Here is an 18,206-nt window from a genome sequence, read left to right as displayed (position 1 = left end):
TATAAGAGTCAAACCTGATTAACGTGAAATAACACCTATATTTTCCAAGCTCCTTTGCAGTTGGATGTGACCACATGACTAAGTGCCTCTCTGGAGTCTGGGCGAACTGACATTGCTTTTGTACTCCAAAAGGGGAGGGAACCCAGCCTTTCTTGTTCTGGCTTCCTAGAATTTGGGCGTGATGGAAGGTGTGGTGGAGTAGTCACCCCAGCCACAGAAAGGGGACTATGCATTGAGGGTGACAAAGAGAAGGTATTCTGGCCCTCCGGATATCAAGCTACCCCCCTAGACTTCATCTTCCTCTAAGCTTTTTTGGAGCTAGCTGTCTTTCTGTGCCCCACCTATCACACAATTCAAATGGCCTTCTCCCATGTCTGCTTCTGCTGCATATGGTACTAGCCTTGCTGGTCTTATGCTCTCTTTTTTCTTTGCTTCCCTTCCAAGTAAAATTCACTGGTTTGAGGTCCTTTTATCAACCACATTGTATTGATTGTGCTGTGATAATGGTTTAAACCCTCTCCCCAGTAATGGGTATTTTTCAGTCTCTCTGGAGATACTTGGCCACACTGCATTAACAGGAAACCGGCTGAGCATCCCAGATAGGCTAGGGATGTTGGGGCTCATGCAAGGGTCCCCCATGAATACAGCAAGGCTTAGACCAGTTTGGAAGTCCACTGGTTAGTAACAGACCTGAGTGTCTACTATGGAGTTGAAGAGTTGACAGTCCTCCCTGGTGTCTGCGTGCCTCTGCCTTGGCATTGGTGTGATGTGGCGTTCTGTGTTCCACTCTCATCCTCATTGCCCTGCCATGGGGATGTGAGCTGGAGAAGAGACCATGGCTCCGTGGGCAGCTTGGCATGGCTCTGTGGGCAGCTTGGCATGGCTCTGTGGGTGGCTCATTACTAAAGATGGCCATCAGACCCCAGATTCATCTTAGGACAAGGGTGCTTGGGCTATTAGCCCAGTCGTATCTGCTGCAGCCTTTGCCTCCAGATGGATGAGTGGGGCTGGACCACAGGGCTTGCTGCTTCCATTTAGAATGCAGGGAATCAGGTGAACATTTCCTTGGAAGCGTGTGTGTGTGTGTGTGTGTGTGTGTGTGTGTGTGTGTGTGTGCAGCCATGTATGTGGCCAGGTGTGTGTGTGTGTGTGTGCGTGTGTGTGCGTGTGCGTGTGTGTGTGTGTGTGTGTGTGTGTNGTGTGTGTGTGTGTGTGTGTGTGTGTGTGTGGTTTTGCGTGTATGTGCATGTGAATATGGAGGCCAGAGGACAGCGGGTATCATTCCGCAGGTGCCAGCCACTTTTTGTTTGGTTTTGAGATCAGGTCTCCCACTGGCCTGAACTCACCAAATAGGATAAGCTGACTATCCACCGAGCCATAGGGATCCATCTGCTTCTATCTCCCAGTGCTGAGATTCAAGTGCATGCCACCACATCTGGATTTTTTTTCCTGAGGATCAAGCCTGTCTTTTTTCATGAAAGTTCTGGGGACTGAACTCATGCAAGGCCAGCACTTTATTGATTGAGCTCTTTATCCCCCAGTCCCATGGCCTGGTGTTCTATCTGTGCCCAGCCCTATGCCCTGGTGTTCGAGCCCTACCCCACCCTGCTCAGCTCCCTGGCTTGGTGTGCTCGTGTGTAGTTTTGGTATTGATTTGGGTCAACTTCCTTCCTCACTGATTTACCTCAGTGTGTAGAAGGATAAAGGAGACTCTTCAGAGTGAGAGAGAGAGACAGCAGGGCAAGGTTCCCCACACTACATGTAAGTCATAGGAGAATATTAAATAAACGAGTAACCCTCAGGTATCAGCACACGGGACCAATCCCAGTCTCCTCCGTCCTAAGTCGCTGTTGTATGTGGACGCTTCAGTCTAACAGGAGAACACCTCTGCTCTTTATTCCCTGCCACATTTGCCTTTGGGTTGGATAGAGTGGGCATGCCCTTCCTCCAAGGACAGTCACCACCTCTCCAAAGACAAGCCGGGCTCTCTAGGAAGGTCAGAGTTGGAGACAGGCTGTGGACTCTGAGTTCTGAGACAGGCAGGGCAAGCCTGGTCATGGTCACAGCCATCCACTGAGGTCTGTGATGTGTGAGCACATTAGTACAGGGCGGCCCTCAGATGCAACATTATTTTCCTAGCTGTGCAGTCCGTATTCCACAGCCCAGCAGACTCAACAAAGGAGAGCTCTGCGTTTGGTGTAAATATACCTGCTGAACTTCTCTGCCTCTGTCTCTATCTCTCTGTCTCTGTGTCTCTGTCTGTTTGTCTCTCTCTGTGTGTGTTTCTTCTTTTAAGAATACATAATGCAAAGGGTTACCCTGGGAGTCCGAATTGGACAGCGGCAATCCCCCCCCCTTACAATATTGCTCTCATTCTGTTTGTGACTTTGACACAGATGGTTGGTAGGAACTTCTAATTTACTAGGAGGACTTTTAAAATTATGATTTCTTGTGTGTGAGTGTGAGAGAGAGAGGGGGTGAATTGAGCAAGTGAGGGCACATAGGGCACATAGAGCACATAAGCACATAAGACACATGGGGCATATAGGGCACATAGGCACATAGGGCACATAGGGCTCCACATAGGCACATAGGGCACATAAGGCACATAGGGAGCATAGGGAACATAAGCACATAGGGCACATAGAACATATAGGCATATAGGGCACATAAGGCACATAGAGCATATAGGGCACATAGAGCATATAAGGCACATAGGCACATAGGGCACATAGGCACCTAGGGCACATAGGCACTTAGGGCGCATGGGTCAGGGGTAGCTTTCAGCAGTCAGGCCTCTCACCTGGTTGAGCCAGAGCCTCCCTTTCTGCTGCTAGGTGAGGTATCCGGTCTAGTTGGCTCCAGAGCTTCCAGCCAAGGCTCCTATGTCCACCTCCCACCCTGAGGGAGAGTGCTGGGATTATAAATGTCAGCCACTGTATCAGGCTTTTTACATAGGTTTTCCAGATTCTGGTCACCAGGTTTGCACAGTTAGCACCCCCCCTACATTGACACATCTCCCAGACCTCATTACACACACACACACACACACACACACACACACACACACACACACACAGTGCTACAGAGGTGGCTCAGTGGTTAAGAGTATTTGTTGGTCTTGCAGACGACCCATATTCAGTGTTCAGTTCTAAGCAAACCTCACAGGGTGGTTCACAGCCATCTGTAACTCCTATTCCAGGGGACCCAACATATTCTCCTGACCTCTGCAGACACCAGGCAAACACATGGTACGCATATACACAGGCAGACAAAACATTCACACACATAAAATAATCTTTTTAAAAATTAGACTCATCCAACTAAACTTTTTTTTTTTTTAGTCCAAAGAGTTTGCCTTCCAAAGAATTAGGACAAATTGTCCACCCATATGCCCACTCCACACAAACGCTGGTCTTTCATCTCAAGATCTGAAGTCTTCTTGTATTTGATCAGCTTTTGTTCACCATGGAGAATGTTCCATTTCAGCTTTAGGAAATGCTTGGGTCCTAACTGGTCATTTCACACAATCTCTTATGTGCATCAGGACCAGTGTAAGACACACCTCCAAGACACCAGGGTTTTCCCAAAAACATTATTTTAGGGGAGGAGGGGAAGGAGAACTCAATCTGATGGACCTTGTAGGACTAGACTTTGCTTGTGTTGTCTTAAGTATGGCTCCCCAGGGAAGCTCTGAGCTTCTACTCTCCATAACAAAATGGCTTTGAGCCCAAAGTCACCTGCAGGTGCTGATTCATTCAGTGATCCATCACTAAGCACTTGTTCAGTGTGTCACCCAGTGGTTAGCAGAGCACTGCCTGGTTGGGCTCGGGCTTAGCAAGGAGGTCGGATAATCAAGCTTAGCATAAGGTGAAAGAACCATAGAGCAGGGTAAGGGGATGGGAAAGCTAGGATGTGTGTGCAGGACTGAAAGGAAAAATGTGACCAGGATATGCAGTGTAAGAAAAGAATCTAGTTTCAATAAAAGGGGGGGGGGGACTGTGACCATGATGTGCAGAGCTTCTGTGCTTCTTCCTGTGGGAATCACAGTCCCTTGATTTGCAGGAGTAAAAATCCATTCCTTCCCTGCTCTAGTCAAGGCTCAGCCTCAAAGCTCTTACCTCAAAAGCACTTTTCTGAAGTCCCTCTGTGCAGGTTTCTAGCTGCCCTGAGCAGAGGATGGAGTTGTATGGCAGCTGATGAGCAGACCTTGGATTTGTCACCCTGGGGTCTTCTGATGTGTGCAGTGCATGCTTCGTTAAAGGATTCAAGAGTGGATTGGGAAACAGCTTCAGGTGTCATTCAGGTGTCCTTCTTTGGGTGCCTGGCACTTTTTGGTTTGGTTTTGGTTGGTTGGTTAGCTGGTGTGTTTTCTGGTTTTGAGACAGGGTCTTCCCCATGGCTTCAAACCCACCAAGTAGGCTGGGTCTGGCTTTCCAGGGAGCCCCAGGAACCCATCTGAATGCCTCCCTGATGGGTTTACATGTTTTTGTGGATCAAACTCTGGTCCCTGTGTTTGTGAATTGAGCACTTTTCTGGCTGAGCTACCTCCCCATCCCTTACAACATTTAATTTTTGTCCTAATCAAAATAGGGAAAGGGTAAGATAGAAGGAGCTGATGGCATAATTTTTAAATTAATTAAAACAGGCAAAGGAGTGGATGGTGGTGGAGGGCTGGGCTGCTGAGTGGGTGGCGAGGGCTGGAGCCCTGATCCAGCCAGTGGAGGAGACATTGGGAGAGAAAGACAAGGATGGGAAGCCTGATCCACAGATGCTAGAATTGATCTGGAAAAGCTGGGGAGCCTTCTGGGTGCCCTGGGCTCCCTGTCCCTGCAGTGAAAGCTGCCTGCCAGTGCCCCTCTGGGCTGGCTGAAGTAATTTCCTTCCTGTGTTGGCTAAGCCATACTGGCCTCCAGTGTCTTCCTTAGCATTGACTTGGCCTGAATAGTTTGCACAGGCGAAAGCTGGGGGGAGCCGTGATGGGCGCCCCCAGCCCGGTTCCCAGGTGTCTCCTCTCTCTGAGGCTCCTGGCTGTACTTCAGAATGGTGCTGTGCTGGTCGTCTGAGGGGCATAGACAGAGGGCCTAACTGTCTTCCTGCCAGCTGGGAGTTCCCAAGGCTTCTGCACTAGGGGGACACAGGGGCTTCTGATAGCCTGGGCAGAGCCTGCTCTGCTCAGGGCAGGGTAGAGAATACCCATCTTGTCCCCATTCTACAGCGGAGGAAACAGACTCTGATCTGGCATCACACAGCTTCTGGGAAGCCCCTAAAATCTCCACGGCGGCGGGGCTTTTGCTCCCAGATGAAAGAGAGGGAAATTGCTTGTGGCCTAATTTTGGCCCGAGGGTGGAATTTCTGTGCGGTCGAGTCCACTAAATAGAGAGTAGAGGAACACGGAGAAAGATCGACTCACAGAGACTGTAGAGAACCTTAGCTCTCCAACCAGCCTGGGAGAAGGTTACAGATCTCAGCTGTTCAGTGGAGAACTTCCAGCTAACAGCGTGTGCCCTTTAGCCAGTGCAAACGCTGGTGTGGGTGGACCTGTGAATGGGAATTTAGGTGTATAAGTCTGCTCGGATGTGTGTACCCTTCAGCAGACGATTTGGTCCACACACAGAAGTAGGAGCTTTTGATTGGTTCTGTGTTCCTGCTTCTCGAAGGGAGACCTTCCCTTCGACCTTTTCTTCAACCCCAGACACCAACACAGTTACCAACTTCATTAATGGATGGACGCGCCACAGGAGCTGCTGCATTTAGAACCTGTGCAGAGCGCGAAGCAGCCCGGGCCAATCCTCTGCGCCCACCTGTGAGATCTAGGAAGCAGAGGGGAGGAGCGGACCCTCGCTCACCTTTCAAAGAGAGTTTTCTAAGCAATCTCTCTGTGAGCCTGCGGTATGGTACACAGAGATGGCTGGAGGAGCTGGGGTGTTGTAACACAGGTCTGAAGTCCCGCAGAGGTGAATGCACATTGCCAGCAAAAGGCTTTGGTTTCCACTGCCTCTGGCACCGGGGTTGGTGTCTGTCTGGTCTCTCTCCGCAAACGTGAATTTCCCTTTCTGAATTGCTCTCCAGGCGCGGAAAACGCAACCCTATAGGAGTTGAGGCTTGGGATTCCGGCTGATACTGGACCCGCAGCTGTCCTGGCAGTAACGACAGTCCCTAATGAGCGGGCCTCCGCGGCTCACCTGCTCCGGCCCTTCCTCCACCCTTGCAGCGCGCCTATCCGTGCCGCTAATTGCAAAAGTCTGTCGACACAGCCTGCTACCCAGATGGAGGCGTCAGGGACAGATGGGGTCCAAGCACCTAGGGGGAGCACCCAAGAGCTTCCCTAAAGCCGACTAAGGGTGTGTATGTGGGGCGGGAGGGGAGGGCGAGCAGCATCAGATTCGAGTTTCCCTGTTGGAGCCAAGCCAGTCCGGGATGGGTGGGGGTGGGGGCTGGTATGGGTTCTGTCACAGACTGGCAGGACAAGCGTGCTGCCTGAGTTTCTGGTCAGTTTTTACGTTAGTCTGTTACCCTCACATAGATCTCTGGCCTGAACCTGGGACAGTAGCACCTCCTGCGGAAAACCCACGAGTTGACACACAAAGTGTGACACACAAAGTGCTGTGCCCACTAGTTTTCAATAAACGTGTCCACCTCCTCGTCCTATTTTTTTATTCACAGCCTGAACTGCCAGCTCCGCTCAGGGTCCTAACCACACCCACCTGCCTTCATTAACCTGCAGCCAGACAATGCAGCAATGCAGCCATGCGAACAGCCCAGCTCCTGGGAGAGAGCTGAGTGTGCGTGTGTGTGTGTGTGTGTGTGTGTGTGTGTGTGTGTGTGTGTGTTGGGGTGGTGATCTCTATCTAGTGAGGATCACCGGGATGGGACCATACTTTCTCCCTCACTTCTATTCCAGATGCCCCTTCACTCTGACAGAGGATGAAGTAGTTACCTGGTTTGGTCATGCTAACTCTGGAAGTTATTGAGCCTTTCCTTGGCAGTGTGGGCAGACTTAGGAGGGGCAACTTCATTCTGTGAACAGCCAGGGCTGGTTCTGGTTCCCTTCAGAGGTCTGCAGAGATGCTGAGAGACAGTTGCTCACCCACAAGATGTCTTGTGGCCCTTGATAGAGGACTCTTCATAAATACTTCCTCTGACCCCTTCTGGTACTGATGGGGGGGGGGGAGACTAAGCAAAAGTCTGCAGTAGTAAACGGAGTTTAATTCAGGTGGGGGGGGTGTTGGGGCCTAAGATGAGTTTGAGGGCAGCATGGAGGTACTTAATTAACAGCGTTCAGAGTTCTAAGCTGATTTTGCCCTAAGAAGAAACAGACATTTCTCTATCATGGAGTACAGGAGAATATCATCTGGGTGAGGGAGGGTTAAACAGTACCATAGGTGGGCCTCTTGGTACAGGTCTGGAATTCCAGCTACTCAGGAAACTGAAGAAGAAAGATTGAATGTCCAAAGACTGCCTGGCTTACAGATGAGTTCAAAGCTACCTTGGGCAACTTAGTAAGTACCTGTCTCAAAATGAGTTAAAAAGTAAGTAAATGAGTAAGACAGCAGTAGAGGCGATTGGTTATCTTTCCCAAGATTCAATCCCAGACACCCAAACCAAATTACAAAGGAGCATTTACCCCATGAAGGAAAAGGAGGAAGAAGGTCTTGCCTGGTTGGCTGAAGGAGCACCAGATCATCTGGGGTGTCCCTGGCACACTGAAGTCCTGGGCCTCACTGGGAGTGATCCCTGTCCCCCCCCCCCCAGTGTGTTCTTCCATTGGCATAGCCACATGGTCTGCCAGTTTGCTTTACCTTCTGTTCACTGTCACTAGGATGTGGAATTCCTCAGTGACATCAGAGATATCTTATGGCTCAGGCAAATCCTCCAACCCTGAGCCTGGGAAATTGGACCCTTTTCTATGACTGTCCATGGGGAGAGTGGAGACCCTGGGGACAGTTGTAGGGGAGGTGACTCTGCCCCTCTCCTGGGTGCTTTCTGAGCTCTGTCTACTCCATCTCCAGTTGAGCTTAAGCCTTAGCCAAAGTCCCTCAGATCTTGTGTCTGACAAGTCCTCTGTGGGTGGGGTGGGGATGGGGGCGAAGCCTTGCCTGAAAGCTGAAGAATCACTAAGGCCACAAAGAGGGGCATGGCTGTGTAGAGGCCTTGGTTAAGGGCCCACAAAAGTCAATGTGATCTGTCCCCTCTCAAGGTAGATCGACTACTGATCTGAGACATCTACCCTGACCCTCAGCAGCCTAGGGCTACCCTGGGAGAGGAGCTAGCATCTACCCTGACCCTCAGCAGCCTAGGGCTACCCTGGGAGAGGAGCTAGCATCTACCCTGACCCTCAGCAGCCTAGGGCTACCTTGGGAGAGGAGCTAGCATCTACCCTGACCCTCAGCAGCCTAGGGCTACCCTGGGAGAGGAGCTGGCAGTGCTGGTTGGAGGTCTGTTGTGCTTCCTGGTAAGCACTTCTCCCCAACCCCCCAAAGCCAGGGAAGCTGGCAGCCCAGGGCTTTGAACAGCTCAGACTAAGGTCTCAGGGGAGGGTCCAGAGCCTGGCTGAACTTAACTACATCATTGGTGGGGCGAGGAGGCTCTTAGCATGAACCCCTCTAAGATACTTAGGGACTGAGATGGCAAAGCAGACTTGATTTCTTTCATTGTAACAATTGCCTTCTGTGCCTAAGGCCTGGGCAGAGGCTTGCAGAGCACCGCTGGGTGAACAAGCTTCAGACACTGTGCCATTCCCCATCACTGGCCCACCAGGTTCTTAGTTAAGTGCTGGGGATTTCCCACATACTAGCATCCCTAGGTATGTGTCTGCATCTGGGGCTGGACTCAGTTTCAAACACCAGACTTTTATTTTCAGTGGGATTTCGGAACAATCAGGATTAGACCCTGCTGAACCCTGCCTTTTCCTGAGCTTGGTCTTCTCTTTTCTTTCTCCATTCCCTCAGGAATTGCATATGCCTCCTAGTTTTAAGGAGGAAAAAAAAAAAATGAAGGCCTTTGTGATAAGCTAAGTAGGGCCCACAGCACTGTGGGGGCACCAGAGTCTGAGGTTACCCACTGGAGGAAGGAGCTGTTCCTGTCCCAGAGCTAGCCCATGGGTCCACATTAGGTCTACCTTCACTGGGATCCAAGTCATGGGTTCCTGAACCAGCCCAGCACGGAGGTAAGAAACAAAACAAAAACAAAAACAACAGAAAGAACTCTCCTGTTTCCAAGTCTAGGTCTGCCAGTGGTCACCCAATATGTCATCTGTTAAAGGATCTGACGCCTGGCATCAGGCTGACATTTCAGAGATTGGTGACAGAGGGGCGACTGGAACCGAATCTGCCTCAAGTTTTATCCAGGAAACTGAAGTTTTAAATTTTTCTCTTAGAATCACTCTTGAGAGTAAAGCTCTTCCTTTGCACTACTCTTTAGGATTCTAAGACACTGGTGACTGTGAAAAGACAGACGTTGCCCCGGAAAAATCCACAGCCCCCCCCCCCCCCCCCGCAAGAGAGCCGCCTCTAAGCCTCTAAGGCCAGGAAGGTTCCCAGCGCCCACACTTTGCCGGTGGCGGGCAGGCGGATAGCAAATGTGGAGAAAGGATGGAAGAGGCTGGTGAGTCCTCATCAAACGCCCCTCCAGAGCTTTGCACAAATTTCCCAGGCTTTTCGGGACACCGGGACCCAAGAGTCCGGCTCTCAGCTGAATCCAAGGGTGCTGTGGGGCCCAGGAAACGCTCCTGAGCATAGAGAAAAGAAACTCTTGGCCGAAGAGGGCTTTGTGATTGTTCGCAGAACCTCCGCAGAGGCTCGGTCCTTGGCCCTGAAGGTCCAAAGTTCGGCACTCCTGGAAAGAAAATTCATTCTTAAACTATCTCTATTTTCAATAGAAAGGGAAAAGGAGTTTCCAATTAGGCGTAAGGAAAAAAAGCACAAGAAAGCTGTGATACACATCCGGAGAGCGTGCTCTTTTAAAGAAAACATGTGTTGGGGGAGGGAGGAAGTAGTAAAAATCCCTTATCTTTCTCCAAGGCCAAGCCAGCAGAACGAACTACAAATCCGTCCCCAGAGGAATCATTGTCCCTAGCATCTCCTTGTCCCCCCCCCCCCGCCCTCACACAAACTGAAAACACCTGACTTACTTTAAATTTTATTTAAAATCTCAACACTCCATCATTTGTTTCGTTTTATGCAACCAAACAAGTAATAAATATTATTTAGCACTTCTTTTTCTTTACAAAAATAAAACAGGTGATAGATACACTCTGCAGGGGCAGCGCGGGAGAGGTGGAAAGTTAGGAGGCAGGCGCAGTAAAGCCCACATTGTAATGCAGGGCGCGCCATGGAGCGCGCATGAAGGGGTTTGCCCCTCGAGTTAACGGTGGCAAAAGGTGTGTGTGTGGGGGGGAGGGCGACGACACAGAAAGAAAACAGCGGGCTTAGACGGAGGGAGAGTCACGTGAACAAAGAGCTTAGCATCCCGCACTTCGTTGATATTATATTTACACACACAAGAAATTATTAAAAACCCAACAGAATACCCCCTCCCAGATAGCTCAAACTATAATTCACAGCAACTTTTGATGTTGTTCTTCTGTCAAGCCCCCAGGTACCAAAAAACAGCGTCCCCAGTCGGGTAAGAAACCAAATTATGTGTGCTTAGAATGTGTGTTGTGTGTGTGTGTGTGTGGGGGGGATCGTTCTATTTAAAAATAAGACCTAAAAAGCATCTAGTTCCATATCGGTAGTTTGGGATTATTCCATTCCACAAGTGCTATTTTAAGCGTCTGTAAAGCTTGTTCGTGTGGTCTGAAAAGGAAATTCACAGATTTGTTAGGAAACTACAAATCAACAGGAGAGACGGGAGGGAAGGTCACACTTCTGAGACAACAGGACCCTAAGTGCTTCTGATACCCAAGCCAGCGTCTACTAACTTAGTGTCTGGCACTGGGCCAGGGATGAACCTGCAGGGTGAGGCCCAGAGGTCGCTTCTGCAGTGTGGTTCCTGGGAGTCTCCTACCCCGCCTGGAATGGGAGGAAGGAATCAAGTGCAGTGCTCTGCGTCTTGTTTAAGCCCAGACAGGGAGTCAATCTTTGTACACCGGAAAGTCAGTTTTTAGACTTCCTGGGGGTGCAGGCAGGAAGTTCCAGGGATGGATGTACCCGCGCGTTGTGGCCGTTTTGTACAATGGCGCCTCCCGGACTCACGGAGTGTTTAGCCAAAGAGTCAACCAGGTTCTGGAGCGAACGCCCCCTCTCCGTCGCTCCAAATGCTCCCACTGTTTCGGTTCCCCATAATCCCCTAGGCCCAGCCCGTGGTCCAGCTCCCCTTCTTGCAACAGAGCCCCGGAGCCCCAGCGCTGGCTTGTCCGCGCTGCTCCGCAGCCCTCAGCTCTCCAGAACGCACCCACGCTGGCCGGCTCACTTGGCGTCGGAGGTGAGGCGCGGCAAGGTGCCCGCGCCCATAGCGGACACGTGGTGGTGCGGCGGCGGCACCTGGCACATGCTGCAGGGGCACGGCATGCCGCCCCAGTGCTGGAAGCCACCGCTGCCACCGCTGCCTCCACCCCCGCCTCCGAGAGGAGCGGCTGCCGCTGCCGACGGTGACTTGAGCAGGCCGTGCGGAGGACGGATGGATCCGACCGAGGACAGCCCGGAGCCCGGTAGAGAGGCGCTGGACACCGCTGCTGCTGCTGCGGCGGCGGCTGCGGCGGCGGCTGCGGGAGGGAGGATGGGGTGGTGCACGGCCGGGTGGTGCGCCGCGTGCGCGGCGGCCGCGGGGTGCGCCGTCGCAGTGGGTAGAGGCGCCGAGTGTGCCAGCCCGCCACAGGCCGACGGGTGGAAGCCGGCGTGGTGACCCCCGTAGATCTCGCTCACCAGTCGCTTCATCTCCTCCAGTGAGTTGGTGAGCATGAGGATGTAGTTTCGCGCCAGCAGCAGCGTGGCGATCTTGGAGAGCTTGCGCACCGACGGACCGTGTGCGTACGGCATGACCTCTCGCAGGCCGTCCATGGCGATGTTGAGGTCGTGCATGCGCTTGCGTTCGCGGCTGTTGATCTTCAGGCGCAGCTGCTGCAGCTCGGGCTCAGTCATCTGCTTCTTATCTTTCTTGGTGGAAGACGCGGCCGCAGACGACGTGGACGAGGAGGTGCTGGAGGAAGACGACTTGAAGCCACCGCCGCCCAGTTTGTCCCCCGGATGCGCGCCTGTCGCGCCCATGGCCCCACGTAGCTCGGAGCTCAGCTCTGGCGGGCAGTCGCTCGGCGTGGACGAGGACACGGTCCCTCCTGTGAAGCCGCTGCTGCTTCCCCCCTTGCTCCGGGCGGGCAGGAAAAGGTCATCGGGTTCTGGGGATGAAGGGCGACTAGACACCAAGCTGGCGTCCGAGTCCATGGCCCCAGGGATGATCTAAGCTTTCGAAGGATCCTTCTTTTTTCAACCTTCCGAACTTGAGAAGAGGAGAGAAACACACACACACACACACACACACACACACACGGGGTAGGGAAAGAAGTGAGACAATCGCTGTCCCCGCCTGCACGCAGCTCAAGGTACCCGCAAAGGTGGTTGGCATCTACCCCGCGGCAGTCTGGCCTTCTAGCAGCCCGGGGCATGCAAGTGATCCTAATAAATCTCTCTCCTCCCATGCTCATTCACCGGTTACTTTATTTCAGGGACTCCTGGGTGGCCCTCAATGAGGGACATTCTAAAGGTTTTATTTCTTCAGTCCCGCCTGGAATAAATGAGGACTTTTCTTTGGGCCGGAGATCTGAATAGAGAAGTATCTCTATCTGGTGCTCAGACGCATCCGCCTTATCTCCATCTACACAACGCAGCAAACGCAGGCAAGCGTGAGCACACGCACCGACAGCCCGCATTGGATTCACATTCCAAGCGCTGCTTCTACAACCGCGCGGCTAGCATGCAGACTCGCAACAGGAGTTATTGGAGCCTGGGATGCTGCGGTGAGTGTAAGCACCCAGGGATCTCGGCCAGCAGGCCAGCACGTAGGGTGCATCCTAAGTCCTAGTCCAGTTGGAGAAGTCGGTCTTCGGGGTTTAGGCTGGGGCAGTTAAGGGGCGGGGACACTTACTGTGAATTAGATTTGAGGTGCTCGCTGCGGAGGAGAACCTGGCTCTGGGCGCTGGTGTTGGCTCGGTCTGTAATAAGCATCCACACCTTTCGGGGTTCCGCTGGTTTTTATAGCTGGGTGGAGGCGACGGCGGTGGCGGTGGTCCGGGCGGGGGCGGGAACAATGTGCTTTTCCTGGAGGGGCAGAGGCTCCAATGAGCTGGGCCGGCCCGAGGGGCTGCGAAGCTGATGTCACCCGGCTAATTCCGCTCAATGAAACCCGCCTGGCCCGGCACACGCCTCCTCTCAGCACTCAGCCAATGGGCGCCCGCGGTAGAGAGATTCGCGAGGAGGGATGGGAGGAGGGACCTGGGCAGGGAGAGGAAAGGGCGAGCTGAAGAAGCGGGTGGGTTAACAGGGGCTGGTAAAGAAGGCTAGGGACCCTGGGAGAGAGGAAACGCCTGCAACTTTCTATAAAAATATTGTCACTGTAGCATCAGGCCAGGGTAAGGAATGGGACGGGGACTCTACAAACTCGTCCGATGGCCATCCAGTTCTGTGGCTGATGATGAACACTGAGGTCGCTTGCCACACCTGGAGTTTTTGCTAGCCCTCCCGCCCCCTCCTGTTTTCCCGCCGCCGATCTATCCAGTGATTTTCACCAAACTGTGACCACTTGGGGTTGCATAAAATACACTAGCCGCGCAGAAGCCCCCCCCCCCAGCTCTTTTCTACTTAGTGGCAGTTGCTGCAGCTCCGGGGACAGGCGGTAGCGCCCCCAGGTGGGGGCATGGCCTTGGAGAGCACGGGGCGGGCTAGGAAGCAGGAGAAAGGTTCTTAGCACTCTGGGAAGAAACCGCAATTCATTATAAAGTTTAGATTCTGTAGAAGGTCCGGAGACCTATTTTTCAATACAGTCAAAGCGCCAACGCGTCGATGGTAACGACTGAACTTCCAACATCATCTTGGCGCCCAAGACTTGGAGTAGAGGCAACATTATTTGCAAAGAATTGTCGGAGGCTCTTGGCTGTGGGTGGGAGTTGATACTTAAAACACACTCCTAGCAGCCTTGGGACGTCTTTTATGGGTAGCAGCCCCCCCCCCTCTCTCTCTCACACACACACACAAGCTGAGAAACTGGATGGGGAGAATTGCCTGGGATAGTCTAGAGATAACTACACACTCACTCATTTTACAGAAGTAAAAACCTAGGAACTGATTTCAGCAAGCCTCCAGGAGAAAATATGGCCAGGTCCATACATAGTGGCCCTGCCTACTATGGATGCGAGCAATTGGCAGTGCTCAAGCATGGGGGCAGCAGGTTGTCTCCCCCCCCCCAACTGTTTCTCACATTCGGACATTTCCAGCTCAAATGCGTTTTGTTTGTTGGGTTATTTATTTATTTTTTTACAGATCTCGGGTGCTACCTCTCCCCCGCCCCCCAAACATAGGAGCCAATTCTTTCTCACGGAGTTTAAACGGTCTTTTCTCGGGTTACTTCCCATTGCTTGGTATTCGAATTCGCATATGTAGTTTTAACAAGCAAGCAGACAAACAGCAATTGGTCTTCTTGTAGTAAAGTCAGAACAGGCATGAAAACTCAGGCGATTGCTCCTCATTTCGTACTAAGTCTCCCCCCTGGGTCCACCCTAGAGAGCCCAGTGGGCTGGCGCGTTTGCCCTGTCCCATGCCTTCTTGAAGCATTGTTTTCCGACCCGCGTGTTTCCCAGCTGGCTCTGCAGCCATCCGTTAAATATGTATTTAAAACATGAAGAATTGAAGCGTGGTGATAATGTCGCCCAACGGTTATGAGGATGACCCATAACCGTTCAATTAGCAGACTCTGTCACACGGGGGTTGTGGTGGGGATTAGGAGCTTGGGCATGTGAGGACCGCTCTTGGGCCTTCATTGGCGAACCGCAGAGAGGGCGTACATGGGGGGGGGGTGAGCTCTGTGGGGCCACCAGCTGGGGTGTGGAGCTCCAAAGTCCCTAACAAACCCCAGGTGGTACAACGTGCGGGAGATCAGGTGGCAGCCACCCAGGCTAGTGTGACTGCCCGGAGCATCCGAGAGAGCGCCCAGGTTCCTTCTTTTGTTGTGTTCTACTGGTTTGTCTGTCCTGCGTCCAGAAGTCTGCGGGAGAACTGCCTGACATTCTGTACACTTGGTCCAGAAGCTGGAGTTGGAGACCCGGACGAAAGTTGGGGAACCCTTTCTACAGCGGCGAGCCTGGAAAAAGTGCCGGAAGGTGGCAAGAGCGCAGCGCTAGCTGGCTCTGCGTATCCCCCTCCCCCGCCCCCAGCCTCACCACTTCCCCTAGCCCTGTGGCTAGTGTAGCAGCCTGGTTAGCTAACTAGGTTGTCCCAGCAGTTCCAGGCATCTCGTGATCCTCACTCCTTAAGTCGGAAGCTTTGACGTGCAGCTCCCAATTGTCTCCTTCTCCCCTCAGCTGCCTTCTTTTCGTCTGAGAGCTGCTTGCCGCCTGAGGGCCATCTGTGTCCCCTGGTCTCTGGCTCTGAGGCAAGTCGGAGGCTGGACACAATTCCGTGCGTCTCCTTTACTCCCCCCCACCCCATCGGAAACTAGTCGGGGTTAGCTTCCGCTAGTCCTTCTTGGTCCGAGAGACACTTTTCGCCCGTGTCAGGATCTGGCTCCTGCCTGTGTGTCCTGGGTGGGCCCTAGAGACGCGTTTCCAACCAACACACGCAGCTGGACCAATATGCCTTCCCTGGGAATGGAGAATTCACTTGCCTAGGCTAATCGGCCGGCCGGGCTCCGGGAGTTCCTGGCTTGCCTAGGCGTCCTGAGATGTTGGCCTCCTCCTTCAAAACGGAAGACGTGTTTTCCCCTCTCCTTTGTGTTGCCTTTGCACAAAAGGCCGGGTGCGTGTAAGGACCGGCCTTTGCTCCGCAGCCTGGCGGCCCAGGAGGAGCCAGTGCCAAACCGGCTGGGGCGACTCTCGCGGGGCTCCAGGGCGCAGACCTCCCACTGATTCCCGGGTTCCCTATTTGGTCCTGGCTCTCCCCCTTCCTTTCCCTTCCTTCCTTCCTTCCTACTAGCATTCAGGCAGCGATTCTGCCTGGCTGCCAAGGAGAGCGGTGTTCTTGCGCAGAATCCTCCCGGGGTGGCGGTGGCAGGCAAGGCTCCTGGCACCGGAGAGTGAGGGCTGGAGGTCCGGAAGCCAGAAGGACTGTAGAATGGCAGCTTTGGAGCTCAACCGTGTGCGGTAAGACACTCCAGGAGTCAAAACCCGGCGGAGCTTGGCAAAACTCAGCGTGGAGCCCCAGCCGGACCTCGCCAGGGTTTTGTACGTCAGCCTGCCTGCCTGGCAGGTGGCGTGCGTGCGCGCGGTGAACGTTTCCAAGGGCCTTCTCAAGCAATTGTGCAAGGACTAGTAACAGTAAAACAGTGCATCTGTGGGCAAAGATCTGTTGGTGTATTCAATGAGCAGGTCATTTCTGTACTCCGGATTTTGGGGTGTGAGTGAGCCTTTAGAATGGCAGAGCTAGTGATTGCTTCAAGGTTATCTGAGCTGCAGCACCCCCGCCCCCCCCCTCCGCGCTCGCTTAGCCAGTTTTGACTGGCTCTTTCAGTTACTCTCTAGCTGGCCCTAAAGAGAAGCATCGCTCCCATTTTACAAAAGAGAAAACTAAGTCTTGGAGAGATGTGAGCTATTTTCCCAGGTCCCAGCCACCTGCTCTTAATTATCCTAGCCACTGAAATGCATCTCTGTCCTGATCCAAGTTCTTGGTGGGATGACATCCGGATAGGGCTGGACAAGGATGGAAATGAACTTCTGTTGAGCTCAGCGCACAAACTGGTTGCCCATTTCCTTCTTTGGCGTTGGCATTGAAAGGTCATTGTCCCCATTTTACAGATCCCACTGATTAGAGGTCAAGGTTGGGACTGGGTTCCAAGTTTTCAACAGCTTTGTTCTAAACATCCATTCTCTTTCCTGCCTCTGCTAGGTGTCCAGGAGTCACTTGTCCTCTGCTTCTTTGACCAAAGTCAGGAATGGTCCACTGCTCCGGAGCTAATCTCCTGCCTCCTCAGAATTACTCCAGTGTGTGAGATGTGGAGGTTTAGGTGGGGGGGGGGTACAGGTCTCCGAGCATCTACTGGGAATCCTCCTCCTCCTTTGATGAGTCCTGTGTGCCCTTTTAGTAGTAAAGTGGATTTAGCCAGCATAGACAGGATTCTAGATAAGCAACTGGTTTCTGAGAGCAGAAGAGACCCACCCAGGCTAACAAGAGGTGATAGATAATTCCCTCTGGTGGGTTTGGGTAATAGGAGGCACTTGTACTATTTCCAACACCTCCCTGGTAGGGTAGACCCAGGAGCACCCCACATACTGAGGGAGTGGAGCCCATTACCACTGCTTGTCATTCTACTCTGGATAGGTGGGGTTTTGGGGGGTGTTGGGGGGACAAAACCGCAGCAACTGTTGCACCCAGCTGTGGGCCCTCAAGGCGCAGCCTTTGAGCATTTCAGCCCGAGGGGCTCTGACCTCCCTTGCTTCTCTTTTCCACGGACCTATTCTCAGGAGTAGAATGTTCAAGGCTCTTTTCTCACCTTTGTAAACAGACCCCTCCTATCCCTTTGTGATCCTCCCCACCTTCCTCTGGGACCCAGCCCTCCTCCACCCCGAGCTTCCTGTCACCCAGCACTCCCACACTCTCTCCCCTTCTTCCTTCTCCGCGCTCCTTCCCCAGGCTGGAGCTTACTGAGCCCTGCAGTCCCCAGACCGAGGTGAGTCAGTAACTCTAAGTGAGGGTTAGTAGTGCGATGGCCACACTGAGTTTTATGCACATGCCACATAGACGGTAGCGTTAACTAGGTTTCCCCATCTAGTTAACCTAGTTCCCAAGAGATTTAATGAGGTCTAAGGTGCCCCTCGGATCACGATCACGGGGGGGGGGGGGAGAGAAGCTGGGAGTTGCAGCATCTCCCCTTAAGGCAAGTCAAGTAGACCTTGTCAACCCTGAGCTCAACTACCAGGCTCTCCCAAGGCGAAGTGAGCCACCTGCTGTTTCCTCGGAGCCCTGGTCCCGGGAAGCAGAGATGGGCTCAGGCTGCTGCCCCTTGGCTTCAGGCCAGGCTGAACCACTGGGGGTTGGGCGGGGGGGGTAAACAGGTGGCATGCT

At 53.0% G+C, this 18,206-nt stretch overlaps 2 protein-coding genes across 2 annotated transcripts in view; one reads left to right on the top strand and one right to left on the bottom strand.

Annotated features, from left to right (window-relative positions):
- C12H21orf62 (chromosome 12 C21orf62 homolog) overlaps nt 1-18,206 on the top strand; it is a 206,136-nt gene that overhangs the window by 24,837 nt on the left and 163,093 nt on the right. The window lies entirely within an intron of this gene.
- Nucleotides 10,128-13,281, bottom strand: Olig2 (oligodendrocyte transcription factor 2). Its single transcript, XM_021209602.2, has 2 exons — nt 13,084-13,281; nt 10,128-12,438 (listed from the first exon to the last, which is right to left on the bottom strand). The coding sequence occupies exon 2, from the start codon at nt 12,381-12,383 to the stop codon at nt 11,412-11,414; it is 972 nt and encodes a 323-aa protein (XP_021065261.1). The 5' UTR covers nt 12,384-12,438; nt 13,084-13,281; the 3' UTR covers nt 10,128-11,411.

Source organism: Mus pahari, chromosome 12 (assembly GCF_900095145.1).
Source record: "Mus pahari chromosome 12, PAHARI_EIJ_v1.1, whole genome shotgun sequence".
In the NCBI taxonomy this organism is placed as follows: domain Eukaryota; kingdom Metazoa; phylum Chordata; class Mammalia; order Rodentia; family Muridae; genus Mus; species Mus pahari.
The sequence above is the reverse complement of the archived record's forward strand: the minus strand, read 5'-3'. Positions and strand labels throughout refer to the sequence as shown.

Bases quoted from the DNA above. Each gene is read 5' to 3' on its own strand.
- Olig2 (XM_021209602.2), bottom strand. From the start codon at position 12,383: ATGGACTCGGACGCCAGCTTGGTGTCTAGTCGCCCTTCATCCCCAGAA.